The sequence below is a fragment of the Aegilops tauschii genome, chromosome 3, assembly GCF_002575655.3.
Source record: "Aegilops tauschii subsp. strangulata cultivar AL8/78 chromosome 3, Aet v6.0, whole genome shotgun sequence".
Taxonomy (NCBI): domain Eukaryota; kingdom Viridiplantae; phylum Streptophyta; class Magnoliopsida; order Poales; family Poaceae; genus Aegilops; species Aegilops tauschii.
Genome location: NC_053037.3, coordinates 526,289,407 through 526,310,884, shown reverse-complemented (window position 1 = coordinate 526,310,884; position 21,478 = coordinate 526,289,407). Strand labels below are relative to the sequence as shown.

The window sequence follows — 21,478 nt, the reverse complement described above, 5'->3', positions numbered from 1 at the left end:
TCAATAACCAACAGCGGGATCTGGATACCCATGTTGGCTCCCACATGCTCCTCGATGATCTCATCGGATGAACCACGATGTCGAGGATTCAATCAATCCCGTATACAATTCCCTTTGTCTACCGGTATGTTACTTGCCCGAGATTCGATCGTCGGTATCCCTATACCTTGTTCAATCTCGTTACCGGCAAGTCTCTTTACTCGTTCCGTAACTCACATCATCCCGTGATCAACTCCTTGGTCACATTGTGCACATTATGATGATGTCCTACCGAGTGGGCCCAGAGATACCTCTATGTTTACACGGAGTGACAAATCCCAGTCTCGATCCGTGCCAACCCAACAGACACTTTCGGAGATACCCGTAGTGCACCTTTATAGTCACCCAGTTACGTTGTGACGTTTGGCACACCCAAAGCACTCCTACGGTATCCGGGAGTTGCACGATCTCATGGTCTAAGGAAAAGATACTTGACATTGGAAAAGCTCTAGCAAACGAAACTACACGATCTTTTATGCTATGCTTAGGATTGGGTCTTGTCCATCACATCATTCTCCTAATGATGTGATCCCGTTATCAATGACATCCAATGTCCATCGTCAGGAAACCGTGACTATCTGTTGATCAACGAGCTAGTCAACTAGAGGCTTACTAGGGACAGGTTGTAGTCTATGTATTCACACATGTATCACGATTTCCGGACAATACAATTATAGCATGAATAATAGACAATTACCATGAACAAAGAAATATAATAATAACCATTTATTATTGCCTCTAGGGCATATTTCCAACAACTACCAACTTTCAACTAAATTTTCTCTAGGAACATATCTTAAACAGTAGAACTAAAGCGTATGACATAATTTGTAAAGACCTTCTGACTATGTTCATGATAATTAAGTTCATCTGATTATTGAACTCCCACTCAGATAGACATCCCTCTAGTCATCTAAGTGATGCATGATCCGAGTCAAACTAGGCCGTGTCCGATCATCACGTGAGACGGACTAGTCATCATCGGTGAACATCTCCATGTTGATCGTATCTACTATACGACTCATGTTCGACCTTTCGGTCTCTTGTGTTCCGAGGCCATGTCTGTACATGCTAGGCTCGTCAAGTCAACCTAAGTGTTTCGCATGTGTTCCGAGGCCATGTCTGTACATGCTAGGCTCGTCAACACCCGTTGTATTCGAACGTTAGAATCTATCACACCCGATCATCACGTGGTGCTTCGAAACAACGAACCTTCGCAACGGTGCACAGTTAGGGGGAACACGTCTCTTGAAATTTTAGTGAGGGATCATCTTATTTACTACCGTCGTTTTAAGCAAATAAGATGCATAACATGATAAACATCACATGCAATCAAATAGTGACATGATATGGCCAATATCATTTTGCTCCTTTGATCTCCATCTTCGGGGCACCATGATCATCTTTGTCACCGGCATGACACCATGATCTCCATCATCATGATCTCCATCATTGTGTCTTCATGAAGTTGTCACGCCAACGATTACTTCTACTTCTATGGCTAACGCGCTTAGCAATAAAGTAAAGTAATTTACATGGCGTTATTCAATGACACGCAGGTCATACAAAAAATAAAGACAACTCTTATGGCTCCTGCCGGTTGTCATACTCATCGACATGCAAGTCGTGATTCCTATTACAAGAATATGATCAATCTCATACATCACATATATCATTCATCACATCTTCTGGCCATATCACATCACATAGCACATGCTGCAAAAACAAGTTAGACGTCCTCTAATAGTTGTTGCAAGTTTTCACGTGGCTTGTATAGGTTTCTAGCAAGAACGTTTCTTACCTACGTAAAACCACAACGTGATATGCCAATTTCTATTTACCCTTCATAAGGACCCTTTTCATCGAATCCGTTCCGACTAAAGTGGGAGAGACAGACACCCGCTAGCCACCTTATGCAACTAGTGCATGTCAGTCGGTGGAACCTGTCTCACGTAAGCGTACGTGTAAGGTCGGTCCGGGCCGCTTCATCCCACAATACCGCCGAAACAAGATAAGACTAGTAGCGGCAAGAAGAACTGGCAACATCGACGCCCACAACTACTTTGTGTTCTACTCGTGCATAGAAACTACGCATAGACCTAGCTCATGATGCCACTGTTGGGGAACGTAGCAGAAATTCAAAATTTTCTACGCATCACCAAGATCAATCTATGGAGTAATCTAGCAACGAGGGGAAGGGGAGTGCATCTACATACCCTTGTAGATCGCGAGCGGAAGCGTTCAAGAGAACGGGGTTGATGGAGTCGTACTCGTCGTGATCCAAATCACCGATGATCCTAGCGCCGAACGGACGGCACCTCCGCGTTCAACACACGTACGGAGCAGCAAAGTCTCCTCCTTCTTGATCCAGCAAGGGGGGAGGAGAGGTTGATGGAGATCCAGCAGCACGACGGCGTGGTGGTGGAAGTAGCGGGGATCCTGGTAGGGCTTCGCCAAGCACTAACGGGAGGGAGAGGTGTCACGGGAGGGAGAGGGAGGCGCCAGGGGCTAGGATATTGCTGCCCTCCCTCCCCCCCCCACTATATATAGGGCCAAGGGAGAGGGGGGGCGCAGCCTTGGCCCTTCCTCCAAGGAAGGGTGCGGCCAGGGAGGAGTCCTTCCTCCCCAAGGCACCTCGGAGGTGCCTTCCCCCTTTAGGACTCTCCCTTTTTCTTATCTCTTGGCGCATGGGCCTCTTGGGGCTGGTGCCCTTGGCCCATATAGGCCAAGGCGCACCCCCTACAGCCCATGTGCCGCCCCGGGGCTGGTGGACCCCCTTGGTGGACCCCCGGACCCCTTTCGGCACTTCTGGTACAATACCGATAAAGTGCGAAACTTTTCCGGCGACCAAAATAAGACTTCCCATATATAAATCTTTACCTCCGGACCATTCCGGAACTCCTCGTGACGTCCGGGATCTCATCCGGGACTCCGAACAACTTTCGGGTTACCGCATACTAATATCTCTATAACCCTAGCGTCACCGAACCTTAAGTGTGTAGACCCTACGGGTTCGGGAGACAGGCAGACATGACCGAGACGACTCTCCGGTCAATAACCAACAGCGGGATCTGGATACCCATGTTGGCTCCCACATGCTCCTCGATGATCTCATCGGATGAACCACGATGTCGAGGATTCAATCAATCCCGTATACAATTCCCTTTGTCTACCGGTGTGTTACTTGCCCGAGATTCGATCGTCGGTATCCCTATACCTTGTTCAATCTCGTTACCGGCAAGTCTCTTTACTCGTTCCGTAACTCACATCATCCCGTGATCAACTCCTTGGTCACATTGTGCACATTATGATGATTTCCTACTGAGTGGGCCCAGAGATACCTCTCCGTTTACACGGAGTGACAAATCCCAGTCTCGATTCGTGCCAACCCAACAGACACTTTCGGAGATACCCGTAGTGCACCTTTACAGCCACCCAGTTACGTTGTGACGTTTGGCACACCCAAAGCATTCCTACGGTATCCGGGAGTTGCACAATCTCATGGTCTAAGGAAATGATAGTTGACATTAGAAAAGCTCTGAGCAAACGAACTACACGATCTTGTGCTAGGCTTAGGATTGGGTCTTGTCCATCACATCATTCTCCTAATGATGTGATCCCGTTATCAACGACATCCAATGTCCATGGTCAGGAAACCGTAACCATCTATTGATCAACGAGCTAGTCAACTAGAGGCTTACTAGGGACATGGTGTTGTCTATGTATCCACACATGTATCTGAGTTTCCTATCAATACAATTCTAGCATGGATAATAAACGATTATCATGAACAAGGAAATATAATAATAACCTATTTATTATTGCCTCTAGGGCATATTTCCAACACCACCTCCCTCCCCCTCCCCCCCTGTCTTCAATCCCGACCAGCGCACTCCCTCCCCCGCGTTCACCGTCGGCTTCAACACCCAGTACAACTACTCTTCGCCGACGTACTCAGGCTCGCCTGCGTCGACTCTGCGTCGTGGGGCCCTACCCTTTGCGCAAGGCTCGGCACCACAGTTCACCGACGCCGGCATGCATGGACGAGATCATCACGAGCGACTCGGTCGCCGCCGCGTCTTGCCCCGGGTTTCGCACGCAGGACGAAACGCTGGACCCCACCGTCGACATGGAGGATGAGCTTGATGGCGCCGAGGAAGAGGTGGAGGAGGAAGAACCGGCGGAGCCAGCGCCCAAAGGGAGAAAGAAGAAGCGGGCGGCCAACACCAGGCAGGGCGAGCCTCGCATCAAGTGGACAGCCAAGGAAGACGAGTGCCTCGCCGAAGCATGGAAGCCTGCCAGCGTCGACCCAATCACCGGCGCGAATTAGAACGCCGACACGTACTGGAGAAGGATCAAGACGGCGTTCGACGAGCGCAAGTTGGTCAACCCCGACTTCGCCAACATCCACATGGATCGCAGCGAAAAGGCCATGGCGAACCATTGGGCGACCATCCAGCAGGCCCGCAACAACATCGAGCGTCAGGTATGGCCATCGCTCGCCGGCCCAGTTCTTCGTCGTGTACTTCGCCGACACTTGTTCTTCGACTGTCCAGATGGTTCGGATATGTTCGACATGTTTCGCCAGGACAACAACGACCAAGAGTTCAAGTTCCTTCATGTGTTCACCAGGATCGGGTCGTGCGAGAAAGGGACAGAGTGTCGGCTCGCTCTCACCAAGTCCAAGGACGGTGTCTACAACCCGGACACGCCTGCCTCAGCGGCGGCAGAAGGGCGCCCTGATGGCAACAAAAGAGCCAAGGCGGGGAGGGACGCGGCACCCGCTGCCGAACGGCTGCAATCGTCGATCGAACAGTGCATCGCTGACGCCAATAGCAACGCCACCAAGAGGGAGGAGAAATCTGAGGCGAGGTGGTCGGCGTTGATGACGAAGCAGGACGTCAAGCTCGACCTTCTTAGGACCAACGTCGCCGCGAAGAAGTGTATCACCGACCTGGCGTTCCTGATGGGGGCAGACATGTCGACGATGGACGAGCAGGTGAAGGCGTGGTACCTGGTGGAGCGCGGCCTCATCTTGAACCAGATGTCGGGACCGGCGGCGACCATTGTCCCTACGCCCACGCCCACGCCTACGCCCACGACTATGCCTACGCCTACGCCAACGCCGACGTCGAGCACTGAAACTGTACCCACAACGCCGACGGCAACGCCGACCTCGACCAGCCCTACGGCAGAGGAGCCTGCCGTTTAAGTTCCATGTCTACGGTTCCCACTCTTTTGATCGCCGGACTTTGGCTATGTTCGATCGCCGACATATGGCATGATGATCACCGAACTTATGTCCTTTTTTGGTAGCGGAAAAGTGAATTTTCAATTTTGTTGTGTTTGGGGGATGAAACCTGAGGGCGCGGCTGGAAACTCGATACCCCCAGATCGAAAAAACCGCCGGCGCAAACGCCCAATACCCTTCACCGGTTGCGCCTGGGGGCCAAATGGATGGAGATGCTCTTATCCGAGTGCATTGTTTCTACGGCCATCGACGGGGGTTGCCCAGGAGACGGAACTGCGGTGTTGTCCGCCGCACCTCACAGCACCTTCATTGACCCGCCTTATTAATTAATTCGCTTTGCGTAAAGGTATTTTGTTTCTACGCGCGTCACGGCGAAGGGACGTGATCCATACGTGCGAAGCCGAAAGATTGGAAGGAGCCCTCGTGAAGCTACTATCCATGTCATCATACCAAAGCCTCCATTATCTGGAAAGAGATATCATCGGATGGTAACGCGTACGTATGGAAATTTTGCTCCTCAGATTCCTCGGCTAACAATAAAAAATGCTACCACGTATTTAGCCGTTTAATTAAGGTCAACTTCAGCTTCACACCGAATCATTATCTGAGAAAAGCTTCACGCATCCTGCTACTCCAGCCCCGCCAGTATCTTGGGGATTGCTTTTTCAGTAGTGGAAACGGCAAAAAAAAAAGTGCATACACCTTCACTTTTGCAAGATTTCCCAGTAGCGAAGACAGTAGGCAGGTGAAAAATACACAGGAGCTCCTGGGTGCTCCAAACCCTATACGGATATTAAATGTAAAAAATACCAAAAAGTTCAAAAAAAATCTGAAGTTTGGGATATCAAACCTTGGTTCTCAATCTACTCCCGTGTAAAATTTTGTGAAAAAAAATACCAAGAAACATATCCGTGGTGATGTCCGAACAAAAATCCATCAAAACAGTTTTTTTCTATACACAGATTTTTTTGTCTTTTTTGCCACGAATACATTTCCTGGTATTTTTTCACGAAATTTCACACGGGAGTAGATCGGGAACCCATGTTTGATATCCCAAAATCTCAGATTTTTTTTCAAATTTCTCGGTATTTTTTTGAATTTAATGTTCGTATAGGGCTGTGGAGCACCAGGGTGCTACAAATCCGCTTCCGTAGGCAGGTACCTTTTTCTCTTGTACATGCACCCCACGTCCACGTATAAGCTTTGCGGGTTCTCAGGTAAAGGCGATATGCTTTCCTTCATTTTCTGAAACTGGCTCCTGAGAACAGGCGTACAGTGAGTCGAGCCGGAGCGCATCCTATTCGGCCCAAACCCAAGTCATGGGCACAGAAAGTTCAAGAAAGATTATGGGAACAGCTTGGCCGCCTAAATTTTCAGATTTCCCTCTCAACAGAATGATGGCTCCCCTTGCTTGCCAACTTGCAGGCCCCGGAAAGGGACGGCGGATAGCAACCCACATTGTCCATTCGTTGCTTTTGAGCATGATTTATCCATTCATTTTTAATTCATCATCAGAATTTCAGCAGTGCCCCATCAAGCAGCACAATTCCGGCAGAAACTCGGATCTAAACAGCGTGCAGTAGCATTCATTCAACGGCTCATCATATCCAGACGAATTTTCTGCTCGTCTGTCCACATCTTTTCCGGGTAGCATCCATCCTTTCGCCTGAAAAGGCAATTCGATGGCGAAAGTAAACGAAAACAGGCGCCTAAGCTGCACATGGCAGTTTCAATTCGTTGGGGTCAGTAGATGCTGGAACAGATTTTTTTTTTCTCCTTCTTTCTGTGACCCAGGCTGAGAAAGCGCTTCAACGGAAGAAAGTTCGCGGCGCGAGGGCTCGTCCTGCATCCTGCATATCAAGACTCTTCAACAGCGACAAACACGCAGCAGAACAGACGAACAGTAGCAAAGATGAGGGCCAGGGAACAAAAACTCAGAAATGTAACCCGGGTAGAACGGCATTTCATTTACAAAGATATAAGGCAGAAAAAAAGAGAGGGAACTACTCGTTCCCTATGTACACACCATTTTATGCGTGGAAGAACAAAACAGAAGGGGAGGAGAAAGGAGAAAACAGGGGAGCAGACAGTAACATATTTGTTGCGATTTCACCGGGAGAACTGGAGATATCCCTCTGCGAGCATCATAGAAACTTCAGCGATGAAATCAGGATACAGGGCATCCTAATACCGTTCCTTCACTTCGTACAATGTGAGTGGCAAGGTCGTCGCATCCTAGCTGACCCGAGTTCGATTCTGGACGAACTTCAGGTATCTCACCCAGCTGGGCTCTACATTAATGTATCGTCCACGGGGCTGCGCCTCCGTAGGGTCTCATTTTTCTTTTACTTTGTAAAATGTGGGATGAATTGTCGGGACAAATCCCTGATATGTTCATTCTCCGTCTCGATAAGACGGACAACCTCCCCCATAGAAGGCCGCTGCTCCGGGTTTGTCCTGACACAGAGATATGCTGCTCTGGCTAGATGATACAGCCCATACGTGTCGTATGTATCTGCAATGCGCTCGTCGATTAGATCGTGCAGTGCAAGGCTCTCGACCAAAGGCTCTGCCTGAAAATTTACAGAGATACGCGAAAATGAATGCTGCAAGTATACTGTAAGCAAGTTGGGGAAAAAAATCCACAAAAGGGAATACCCATTGCAATATGTGTGTGCACTGCCCTTCATGTTCCTCGAGCACCTTGCGACCCGATATCAGCTGGAACAGAACGATCCCAAAGGCATACACATCTGTTCTGACAGAAACTATGCCATATTCAGCATACTCAGGCGCCAAGTACCTGATGGACATGACAAGAAAATCCTGGCATTGTCAGAAATACAGAAGCAAAAGGGTAGCATAGAATGGAACAGAGTTGAGATTATCGGAAGGATTAGAGAGTTTTGTGCTGACCCTGATTGCCCCAGAACCCTTGTATGAATAGAAGCATTGACAGCCTTCCATTTAGCAAGACCAAAGTCCCCAAGCTGTGGAAGATGGGACGTAATCACAACAGAACTCATGAGGATTTGCATCTTCAAATGTACCAGTAAGAAGTGAGGTCTAGCTTACCATAGGAACAAAGTCATGTGTCAACAGCACATTGCTTGGGCGCAAATCCCGATGAATTATTGGACCGGCGCGGCACTCTTCATGCAGAAAGCGCAGCCCCTTTGCTATACCAAGGGCAATAGCATGCCTCTTGTGCCACTCCAGTAAGCCCGCTGCCTTGTCTATTTCACCAAGTGGCAAAAGAAAAGAGCAAGGTAAGGTTATGTTTGTCACCATCTTCATATTACGAATTAACTTTATGCTATACAAGCACGTACCAAATAAATGCCACTCAAGAGAGTTGTTGCATATATACTCATACACCAAGATGTTGTAGCTTTCTTTGCAACAATACCCAAGCAACATGACAATGTTCCGATGGCGGGCAAAGCTGAGCACTTGCACTTCAGAGAAGAACTCGGTATACCCCTGCGAGCTAGCTTCTTTACGCAGCTTAGCTGCAATGACCTGGCCATCCTTGAGCTTCCCTTTGTACACATGCCCAAATCCGCCCTCGCCCACCAAATTCTCACTTGAGAAGTCAGATGTTGCAGATTGAATCTCTGAGAAAGGATATTTCATGGATTCCTTGATGTAAAGAACTGATCTTAGCCCACAACCAGCACATAGAACAGGTCTGTCTGATGAATCGTAGTGGCCGATCATGTTATCTTCAATAGATTTTGCTGTAAAGATCAGGGGAACATGCGTAGTGTGAGTAAATATGAAATTGTAGATGTTCTGTGTAACATTAACTTTTGGAAGGTAAAACTACAGTTACTTGGTCAACATTGAACAAATATTTAAGTAAGCTCTTGAATTCTGCATGAATGAGCTACTAGAATTAATTAGAAAGACCTTTTCTATCTTTTAAGCACTACTACTAGGTCAGAACTAACATGAGGGGGGAGAATGCGGGTAAGGAACTACATGTTTCTTCATTTGTGACATCAACCATCAAACCTAAGTGTGTTACCACCATTAGTACAACATGAACTTTCCCTTCTAGGGCAGATAGTGTTCTTATCTTTATGCAGTGTCACATTTTAACATTTCAGCAAAGAACATAAGCTAGTTGCAACTTTATCATTGTGCTTTAGTGAAGAAATATGTCATACCATTGAATTCAGTCTCATCGATCACCGGGATGGACGTGACGCTCATTGACGGTGTGAAGTCTTGCATGCTGCTACCAACCACACTGGGGGTGTAGTACATCTCATGATTGGTTAGAGAGGCAAAGTAACTTACAGGCGATGACCTGATCGACACACGGACCTTGTCAGTATCTAGTGTCTTGGAACTCAGATCAAGTGACACTGCTAGGTTTTGTAGGTCCTTCGTCTCCCCCATACTTTTGCTTGATAGATTTGTTCTAATTGACTTCAAGGTCTGCACTGACAGGTTATCTTGAAATGCTGCAACTTTACAGGCTATGTGCTTTTCGAAGTGCTTGAAATCTCGTCTGAAGTGCCTATAAATTCATTATAAACCAATACTAGGTTAACTACTGAACAAACAAATGCTCCATTAGGATAGCACGCCAGGAATGATTAAACAATAAATTATGCAGGTACCTGTCTAGTACAACCCAAGCAGCTTTACTTGAATTGATTTCATGGATAATGACAACCTTTGCAGGTGATCCAGGGCATACTTTGAGGGTCACACTGATCTGAAATAGAACAAAATGAGCATTGGAATGTAACCAATGTTTTCAAGAATGTTGCAAGTCCAACTTGTAAAGCAGCTACTTATCCTCACAGAAAAATGAGTGTAGGAAAATGTTACCCACCCCCACTTGGCGGAGCTCCTCCACATCCTGGAGGAGCTTGTCTTTGTAGTATTCAGCTTTCTTTGCAACCTGATCACCTAGGTACCGCAAGCTCGTCCCGGCAAAAGAATCACTAGATGCTTTGGTTTGGTATCCCACTAATAACGCAAAAGAAGTAGAACAGATATAAGTTTGTCAGTAAATGAATATATTAATTTGAAGTAGGAGCCAAAATCTATACTTTACAAAGTGGACAGTGACCCCAAATTCCCAAACAACAGCAATAATCAGGAGCATGAGATAGCACCACTCACTACAATTCAATGCCAGATTGAGAAAAAAAAGGACAGAGCACTGCATTACTAGAATTTCTCAGCTTGGATTATACGCTTGAAACAAGAATGAACACTCTATCTTATCCAACAAGAATGGAAAGTCTAATTGCACCCATACAAACATGTTTATGCAACCTTGACTTTAGTAATTTGTTACACAGAATGTGTTTCATTCTGCTGTCTTAAAGTTCAATAGTGGCACTCTTCTCTACAATGTTGGTGATTCTAAACGCCATGATGCTCCTTCAAGGGACATCTATGAACAAAATTACCAACAGGACCAAAAGCCAGTCGGCACATATATGGAAGCATATGTCAGATATGCATGAATACACCTAACACGTACTCTAACAAGAAGAGGACAGCATGTAAAATTATCTACCTGACCACTATATATAATGATAGTTTAATTAGCACATGGATCACACAAACTAAGAATCAACTTCAATGTGACATATTGACATTCCAAATCTATCAGTCTATCACCTACTGTATGTATATAAGCATGAACACAATACTCAACTACAGAGGTCGATCGCAACTAGGAAGCATTTTTGGGAACTTCAATTCAGCTCATGAATGATGAATGTAGAGTCGAGAAGAGCAATTTAAACAAGAGTGGGTGGTTAGGCCGAGCAGAATGGCTAAGAGACCGCAACCCGACGGGAAATAGAGACCTAAAGGGGGAGCTCGGCCCTCACTCGGATTGGTGACGGAGTGGAGAACGCCGAGCACGAGGAGGGAGTCCCCGCCGCGAAGTATGTCCCCCCGCGCGACGAGCGCCCTGAGCGACATCCTGACCTCCACCTCGCGGTGGTCGCGGGTGGCGTCGAGCGCCACCACCACCATCTGCGGCGGCGGGAGGAGCGGCGACAGGGAGATGGGCATCGCGGCCGACCCGGCGCCCGGAGCGTTCTCTGCCATTGCGAGCTTGGCCGCCGCGGCGGTGGCGACGGCGTGGGTGTCCACCGGGCTGAGCGCGGAGTACATGGACGCGGGCGTGCTGATGGGGGTGCTGGTGCCGCTGCTCCGGCTCCGGTCGTCCCGGCGGCGGCGGCGGCGATGCGAGTCCCTGCTGCCATCGGGGCCGCCCGGGAGCGAGGCTATTAGTACCTGGAGACGGCTGCGCGCCGCGGAGTATATTCGCGAGAGCACGGAGTACATTCGGTGGGGCGGCTGGCGCGGGGGGCATCTCGAAGGCGCCCGGGGCGAATATATGGCGGGCGCCCATTGCCAGTGAGGAGGTGGCCGGAGGATCAACCGAGGCGACGCGGCGGCTGGTCGCAACACCTTGCTGTTGTCGCGTCGCGGGCGGAGATTCTCGCCGGCGGAGGCGGCGAGGGAGCGAGGGAGGGAGGGAGCAGGAATGGGCGGGCGCTCGCCTGTATAACGAACTCGTTTTATATAAGTTTTTTCTTCGGAGGAACTCGTTATATAAGTCGCTGGTCCCTTTCGCTCCATATTTTAAGTTTTTAACTCCAGGATGAGTTCCGCAACCGTGTGCTTTCCTCCGTCTTGAGGTAAATTATGGTCACGAATCACTCTTTCTCTTCTTTGAATACTTCATTTTATTTTGGGAAAAAATGTCGTCCTAGTCATCGAGCTTGTTATGTTGCCATTGCGAAATAATTGTTTAAGGTTCCCGAATGACCTAGGAGCTGACATGAGTTTGCAATTTTGGTTACATCGCAACCCTTAGAAGGACCCCAAAGAAAACTAAATTTAATATAAGTGCTTCGACTTTTGCACGCAGGACCTCTGATGAAACTCTTAGAGCAACTCTAGCAGATTCGCTAAAATCACATCCCGCAAATTTGATATAAGGGCCGCATGTAAAAGAAAAAAACAAATGTGGTACCGTGAGGCCTCCAGTGGAACAAATCATGTAAACTTGTCCCGCAAAATTTTTGCGGCAGGATATGATCTGTGCCGGAAGCCTCGCGGTACCACAAATTTTCAGGAACTTTGCAAATTCATGATTTTCAACAAATATAAACTTAATAGAATCACAATGTAAATCAAACTTATAAATGGTCCTAAAGGCAAATCACAATACAACAACCGTCTTCATTACAACAAATGTTTAAATTTGAATAATTAATACAACAACAAATGGTGGGAAGGCAAATAATTATTTAAATCACACAGAAATACATATGAAATTTATTAGAATAAAATGTGACTCTATCTCCCATAGAGTTGCCACTGATATTCAACAACATCATCATGGAGCTGGTAGTACGAAGCACTGTTCTCAATCTTTCGGTAGGTCTCAAGAAATGCATTGATCACATCTGCGTCCCTGACAGGCTTCACAGGGTTACCAACATTATCATAGTGAAATTCTAGTTTAAATCCCTCTCATCCTCGATGATCATCTTGTGTAGAATTACACATATAGTCATGATATTTCTGAAGGATTTCTTATCCCGGAAGCGAGCAACACCTCGAAAAATGGCAAACCGAGGTTGCAACACGCCAAATGCCCTTTCAATGTCCTTTCGGCATGCTTCTTGTGCTTGGGCAAAAAAATGCGCTTCTTGGTTTTTGGGTCACTTATGATCTTCACAAATGTTGACCATGGAGGATAAATACCTGCGGCAAGATAGTACCCTATGGTATAGTCATGTCCATTGACAGTATAGTTGCAAGCTAGAGCTTTTCCACTAGCTAGCTGAGCAAAAAGAGAAGATTGCCGCAACACATTGATATCATTGAGTGATCCCGACAATCCAAAGTAGCAATGCCAAATCCACAAGTCGTGTGAAGCCACAGCTTCGACACAATAGTTAGTTTATGTTTGTGACCGGTGTATTGCCCCGCCAAGCCACCAGGTAGTTCTTCCATCTCCAGTGCATGCAATCCACACTTCCAAGCATGCCCAGCCATCATCTTTCTTCATTAATCACCATCAACTTATTTATGTCCTCCTCATTTGGAGCTCAAAAATACCCCGGACCAAAAATCCAGATCAATGTCTTCGCAAACATCCGAACGCATTTGAGTGTGGTATCTTCTCCAATGCAAAGATATTCATCGGGGTAGTCAGCCGGAACGCCATATGCGATCACTCTCATTGCCGTCGATATTGTTTTGGTATGAACTAAGCTCAAGCTTCAACTATGCGAACAAAAAGAGACCCACGCATTCGATATCGCCTACAAAAAAGATGAGCCAGATATGTCGGTACCTCGGCGAAGTAGTCCTTAATGAGTATGTTGTGGCCGAGATCTCGGTTGCGTGAAATGCAAAGTCGGCCAACCGTTGATCCGCGGAGCTTTCCCTTTGGGTCGGCTTTAAATTTGTCGATGAGATGCAGCAAAATTAGGTGGACGACATCGTCGTCCAAAATCATCTCCTCTATGTCTGAATCATCCAACGAAGATGACGACGAAGAACTCCAAGCGTCCATCTAAGAAATAAATCCACACCTAAGTTTTTTGGAAAATATCACCGCCCCTAAGATTAAAACAACAAATGGGGTTCAAATTACCTTCCACGAAAGTAATTCCATCGGCTGGAATGAAGTCAGCTGCTCCTTTCTTCTTCGCCGCCGACCGAAGCAATTTGCCGGACCTCTTGTTCACCATGGCTCCAAATCCCCGGCACCGGCAAGCGTGGTTGCACCTCTGTCAGTTCCGTGGCTCACTAGCGTCTGGGGCAAACGAATCCGCCTGCTACGAGGCCGCGCGGCGAGCTCCGGGGCGGATCCATGGCGTCGGCGCCAGCCGCTCGCCCATGGGGGAAAATGGGCACTCCCCGCCTCCAAAATTGGTGGAGAACGTTTGGCGGGGCGCGGGGGCAGCGGTGCTACTTGACGGCGCGGGGCGGCTGGGGGTAGTAATTTACGGCAGGGAGATGCGGCGGCGGCAATGACTGTGGCCTCTCGGGTGCGAGCTGAAATTTCCTTCGCGCCAAGGAGTGGATGGGATAGAGAAACCGGCAAAAAGGCGGGGCCTAGATATGACGGACGCGGTACAAAAATTACGGGATCCCGCAAAAGAAATAAAATAGCGGACGGCCGAATACAGTGTCTTGCGCGTGGGCTGTACGAAGCATTTTTCTCACTTTGGGCTGATGGAGCCACGTTGTGGGTTTGATAGCTGGTTGCTTTTGGTCCAGCCGTGAGGGCTCTTTGCACATTCGTACTATATCTATATCTATAACTACTATTGTGCAGTCTTACATCAATGAACTCAAAGCTATTCAATCCATGACCTCGACGCAGATCAGCAACCCTGTGCCACGTCCAACGGGTTGGATCGCCCCACCGGCAGGGCCGACAAAGGTTAATGTTAATGCTGCAGTGGGGAGAGGAAGGAGACATGGAGCTGTTGCGGCTATATCCAGAGACTCTGCTGGCCAGTTTTTGGGAGCCTCGGCCCTGGTCTTCAGAGGTATATCAAAACCAGCTAACCTCGAATGCATGGCGATCAGGGAAGCGCTAGCTCTTGCTGATGATCTGAGCGTGGCAAACATTCAAGTGGCGTCGGACTCGAAGGTGGTAGCCGAGGACATCCGAGAGAAAAACCCAACAACGTATGGAGCGATCATACATGAAATAATAGAGCATAGAACAAATTTTCAAACTTATAATATTAGCCACGAATTTAGGAGCTCGAATATCGAGGCTCACAAGCTCGCGAAGCATGCTTTATCCCTTCCGGTTGGCCGACATGTTTGGTTAGGACAGCCGGACGGACTTTCTTTCGTCCATGTAAACATTGTGACGTCGTAATAAAAGCTTCGGAGTTTGCCTAAAAAAACCTACTATTAAAGGGAGGTGATATTCTTGGTTTCGTCCCGTTTTGTTTGGTCCCGCTTCAATTAATTTCACATACGCTATTTGATTTTGTTACTTGCCACCCGTTTTGGCCCAACGGAGAAAGCCCACCCGACGACACACTGTGGCCCACGTCCGGAGAGCTGGCAAAAAATAAAATAGCAGATGGCAGGGTTCGATCTCATAACCCGCCAACAGACCACACACAGTTTGTCCAACTGGCCCAACTAGAGATATGAGAGGATTTTTTTTCTCCCATTGCAACGCACGGGCCTTTTTGCTAGTCGGTCTAAATGCAAGGAACCGGGAGGAGCGACCTGTCAAACACTCAGCTTCTCTCTCCCGAAGGAAAAAAAAGACCGCGTTGTGGCAGTGCAACCCTACCATCTTCCCCAGATCCATCTCATCGGCTTCTCAGCACTACCGATTGATTTCTCTCACCCTCTTCATCCTCTCCACCAAATTCCTTTCTATTAATCTCCACACCGCACTATGCCTTCTCCGACTCATGATCTCCTCCATCAACGCATCTTATCAAGATCCAGTCCCATTCTTGCTATCCTTCGATGCATACGATGCCGCCGTCGCTAAGCATGTTCAGTCGTACGCCGTCTAATTGCGAGCTCCCTCAAAGGTTATGGACAGAAAAGCGAATAAACTGCTCGCCCCATGCTCTTCAACGAACGTCTCCAAGTCAAAAGGCCAAAGACCACCATGGTGACACAGTCCATCTGATCTGTACATATGATCTTCGTTCCAAACATAATTTTTGTTTAATTACCCCCTTCACTTCCGTGGCATTGTTGGCGATGACTCTCACTGCCGCTAGTCGCCGAGTACTGTCTCAACAACTTTACTGGCCGATGCTTTTGGCCACGGCAGCGTGCACCCACGAGTACACGAGGCAACGCACACACCTATTGGAACAAGCAGGCAAGCACCTAGCTGGATTGATTCTTGACGTGAAGCTAGCCTAGCTTGATATCTATACGCACGTATAGAAAACCAAACAGCCGCGGTCTTGATCGATCGACACAGCAACTCGCGAGACAACACGCCGATTGATCGCCACGGGAGCGTCCCGTCAATATTTTGTATTGATTTTTCTCGGTTACAAAGTAAAGGGGTACACCAATATATATACTAGCTATCCTACAGATAACAAGCAATCCTACTCGGCAATGATTATCAAGCCAACACGGACTCGGGTACACGTACATGATTAGGACACGGACGTATACGTATTCGTGTTTAACTCCAACAATCACCTCCTAAACACGACATCGTCACGTTACAGCGCCGACGCCGATTCTTCTTCGCAGCCCAAGAACTTCTCTCGATCCAAAGCCTTGGTCTGGATGTCCGCCAGCTGATCATCGGTGCGATTGTAGTTGACCTCCATCTTACCTTCTTCCATGCAGTCCTTTATGTAGTGATACATCGTATCAATGTGCTTGCTCCTTTCACGCCGCACTGGATCCTCGCATAGAAAAGTCGTAGACTTTCCATCAACATTGAGCACCACTTGTTCCGGATCTCGATCCATGAGATCACCGTGCAGCCTCCCTAGCCACACACCTTGACACATCGCAGTGGCAGCTGCAATATACTCTATTGCATCAACTGCGGGTGCTTTACTCTTCTTGCTCAGTTCAAGACGAGGTTTCATTGAAGCTTCAATTAGATTGCAATCTTTCATGCCACAGTTTTCAAGTATCTTCCTTGTGTATGCCTCCTGGCATAGTGTGATCTCCTCTGTCTTTTGATGTACCTCTATCCTGGGGTAGAAGCTCAAAAGACCTAGATCATCACTCTTGAAAATCTCCTTCATTTGTAACTTGAACTTTGCAATCACCTCTTCATCTGCTCCAGTAATCAATAGGTCGTCGACGTAGATGCCAACTAGTAGACGATCCCTTCCTTCACCTCTCTTGTACATTGCATGCTCTAGTGGAGCTTTCTCAAATCCAAGAGAAATCAATGTCCGATCAAGTTTGATGTTCCACTCCCGAGGTCCTTGCCATAGCCCATACAAGATTTTGTGTAACTTCAGTACCTTGTGCTCTTTTCCCTCTTTGATGAAACCCGGCGGTTGATTCACATACACATCTCCTTCTATCTCGCCGTTCAAAAACGCGGAGTTTACATCCATGTGATGTATCTTCCATGATTCCTGAGCCGCGAGAGCGATGAGTAATCTCACCGACTCCATCTTTGTAATGAGAACGAACACTTCTTCGAAGTCCATACTTTCCTCTTGCACATACTCTTTGGCCACAAACCTCACTTTGTGCTTCATGCACCCTTCAACATCTTTCCTGACCTTAAATTGCCACTTGAGCTCTATCGCCTTTTCATTGTTGGAAAGATCCACAAGCTCCCATGTATTATTGTCATGGATCGACCCCAACTCTTCTTTCATAGCATGACGCCAACACTCCTTCGTATTTGCGTCCACAAATTCCGCCGGTTCTGCTAGACACCGTCGCCCACTCCCGTTCACCATTACCGGGTTAATCGTCTGAAGAAATTTCTCCGGATATGAGTGTAACTCCGGATGTAGATGATCGGTTGTAGATGGACGTGTCGTTTTCTCCAGTACTTTCGGAGGCGACATAGGTGCCGAAGTGACGTCATCTTCTGCGTACAATTCTGCTAGCAACTGCGAGCCACCACCGATGCTCGCTTCTAGGCTGACAAATAGAGTACTGGACATACTTGCTGACTGGCCACCACCAAGTGATGCTACTGCACCCCTGCGGATGAGATTGGTGCTGCATCATTTACACGTAGTAAAGTTCCAGGTGCCACCACGTATGAACCATGAGACACTTCCCCAAGTGGGTCTTTTCCTTCCTCTGGATGTTGCCCACGTTCTGGCCCATGCACCATGCCTCCACGTGGTGATGCTTGAGCTGCTAGCTTGCAGTGGCCACCACCGCCCAACTCGCTGGAGTGATCGGCTTCTTCTGGGTACCCGTCCTTTGCTAGGCTGCGCCCTCCGACGCACATGGCTGGGCTTTGCAACAGAACGCGTGTGCCTCGCTCGCCTCGACTCGCTACTTGGCGACCGCCTGCAACGCTCTTTGCCGAGTTGTTTCGTGGACATCTGGCGCCACGTACGCCATTACGTCATTGTATTTTGTGTCGCTTTTGCGGCCGCCTACGGGCCTCTCCTCCAGTTGACCAACACAAAGACTGCTTCTCCATGGTCGAGCACACGCTGCTTTCGCTGTATCCGATCCAGCAAAGTTAGCACTTACGTCTGTAGCATGGACGTAAGTTTCGGAGTCACCTCCTGCATCAGTAGCATCGACACGAGTTTCCGAACCATGATTATGAAGGTGAACTTTTTCTTTCACGAGCACAACAATTTCTTTAGCCGGCTCTTGAAGAACTGGATCCTGCTTGTCCACGAGTTCACACATCAACATCATGTCACTATCATCTCCTTGCTGGGCTATGAGCGCCTTCTGCTTCGGTGCTTTCTCGCAGTCAGCCTTGAAGTGGCCGAGGAGGCCACAGTTATAACACCTCACTTTTCTGATGTCAAACTTTCTCCTCGGTGGTGGTGCAGCCTCATCCTCCGAGTCGTCGTCCGAATCGGCGTCTGAGTCGGCGAAGTTCTTTCTCACCGAACGCTGCTTCCCCTTCTTCTTGCTGCTGCTCCTGGATCCGCCTTGCTTTTCTAGAGCGTCCCACTGCGCCTTCGTGAGCATCACAAGCTCGTCGTTCCTCCCGTCCCCAAGACTGTACCGCATCCGCTCGTCGTGAGCCTTGTACCGTCCGACGAGATCGTCGATGGAGAGAGTCGCGAGATCGACGCACTGCTCGATCGCCGTAACAATTTGCAGGTACCGGGGAGGGGCCGCGCGCAAAAACCGCCGGACAACCGAGGTCTCCGTTAGGTTTTCTCCAAGAGCGCGAATCCGATTGACGAGAGTAGCTACCCGTGAAGCGAACGCATCCACGGACTCATTGTCGCCCATGACCAAAGTCTCATAGTTCCTTAGGAGAGTTTGGAGATTGGCTTGCTTGACGCGGGTGTGTCCCTCGAACATGAGCTTTAAGGTATCCCACGCTTCCTTCGTCGTTTCTTTGGCGATCAGGTGTTGGAGGACATCCATCGGCATCACCGAGTAAATCGCCAACGCCGCCTGCCGATCCTTCCGGTGCTCGGCTCCCTCCTTCTTGAACGCGTTGCCTCCTGGGTCGACCGCGTCCCATAGCTCGTTGGCGCGGAGACCACACTCCATGAGGGCCTTCCAGACCCCGAAGTTCTCGCGATCAAATCGTGGGTACGACGAACTCGCCGGAGCAGCAAATACTTTAGCCGCACCGGAGTATTCTGCCAGTTGCTTGTTCTTATCGTCGTCCGCCATGATCCTCCGTTACTAGAAGACCAACCTTGCTCTGATACCAATTATTGGCGATGACTCTCACTGCCGCTAGTCGCCGAGTACTGTCTCAACAACTTTACTGGCCGATGCTTTTGGCCACGGCAGCGTGCACCCACGAGTACACGAGGCAACGCACACACCTATTGGAACAAGCAGGCAAGCACCTAGCTGGATTGATTCTTGACGTGAAGCTAGCCTAGCTTGATAGCTATACGCACGTATAGAAAACCAAACAGCCGCGGTCTTGATCGATCGACACAGCAACTCGCGAGACAACACGCCGATTGATCGCCACGGGAGCGTCCCGTCAATATTTTGTATTGATTTTTCTCGGTTACAAAGTACAGGGGTACACCAATATATATACTAGCTATCCTACAGATAACAAGCAATCCTACTCGGCAATGATTATCAAGCCAACACGGACTCGGGTACACGTACATGATTAGGACACGGACGTATACGTATTCGTGTTTAACTCCAACAGGCATGACAAGTTACAGGGGATCACACAGTTTGTAAGCTATTTGTTAGCCCAAACTACTAGTGGTGTACTGATTTATAGTACAAACCATATTGGATTGACTGAAGCACTGCAGCTAGTGCAGTCTATAAAACGCACACACACATTTACTCAGAACGGAGTACTACTTGAGGCTGCTTGCCTTGTATTGAAGTTGGAATGGGCATCAGCCCTTTATATAGTTGTACATACCGATTTAGGTAGGTCATGGCTGACGTATTAGATGTTCCCAGCTCACTGCTTACGTACTAGATTTCTTAGCTACTACTAAGCTACAATTGCTCTTGCCAGTAAAATGAATTTTACTGCTGTCGACATGCAGCCATGCATGTGTCCGTAGACAGGGGTGAAGTCCACACTATTCTCCTTGCAATTGCTTCTATGTGGCATTTCTTGGCTAACACACGGAGATTTTTACATCCTCGATTGTTTGCTCAAATGCATCATGATTTATTAGTTTAATTATGGGCTTGTTCTTGGAGGTGTGCGTAAATCATTACCGATGGTGTTGTCACGGAAAATAGAATCCAGCCAGTGTGAAACCCACATATTATCCTCAAAACACAGTTCATGTTGTACTTTTTTATCTCATGTTTTATTCCCCCAACTTGCTTATATTCTTCCTTCTCCATGCAGCAGCTGCATAGCACACATTGCTTCGTGCGAACTACGACCAGATGCACGCGCTAGCAAATATCAACATGTTTATTCAGTTTTATGAGCCCACATGCCTGTTCATTCTTTTTGTCAGTTCTAGTGAGCACTTTGCTATAGTAGTTTTTTACTCTCTTTTTCACGGCTACCATTTGCATTTTCTGATGTTTAATGATGTGATGTTGTTAGCAATAGATCTTCAGGGGTAATGAAGTACTCATTGTGATTTTTAATTCTGTTTTGCATCAGCCATTAGCAACGCGGCAATGAAGATCAAGAAATGTGTCGCACCCTTTGTCATAAAAAATAAACTTTTATAACATAATCTATATATTTTCATTTCCATTTTTACCTTAGTGCATCTACCCTGATTGACAACACACGTCTTCTGCAGGATTCATCCTAATTCTTCAAACAATGATTAGCCGTCTCCTTTTGCCATTTCCATTAGAGAAGCTCGGGAGGAATACAAAGATGTAATTACAACGATCAAGAACACAAAAGAACCAGTGTTCTTTTACTTTAATGTGAGTCCACGCCATAATACACCGCTAACAAATTGCCCGGCGACCATCCATTCTTTGGATACATTGTTGACCACCAAGACACCCGCAAGAAACATCAAATAGATATTGTTAAGAATATCGTTCTTGCTACAAATTGCT

General features: G+C 47.8%; 1 protein-coding gene across 1 annotated transcript; it reads right to left on the bottom strand.

The window, feature by feature from the left end:
* Positions 1-7,203: 7,203 nt before the first annotated feature.
* On the bottom strand, positions 7,204-11,835 carry LOC109741364 (uncharacterized). Its single transcript, XM_045234452.1, has 9 exons — positions 11,155-11,835; positions 10,140-10,276; positions 9,922-10,019; positions 9,463-9,818; positions 8,623-9,030; positions 8,366-8,526; positions 8,207-8,280; positions 7,949-8,093; positions 7,204-7,863 (listed from the first exon to the last, which is right to left on the bottom strand). The coding sequence occupies exons 1-9, from the start codon at positions 11,615-11,617 to the stop codon at positions 7,636-7,638; spliced, it is 2,070 nt and encodes a 689-aa protein (XP_045090387.1). The 5' UTR covers positions 11,618-11,835; the 3' UTR covers positions 7,204-7,635.
* Between the last annotated feature and the right edge of the window lie 9,643 nt (positions 11,836-21,478).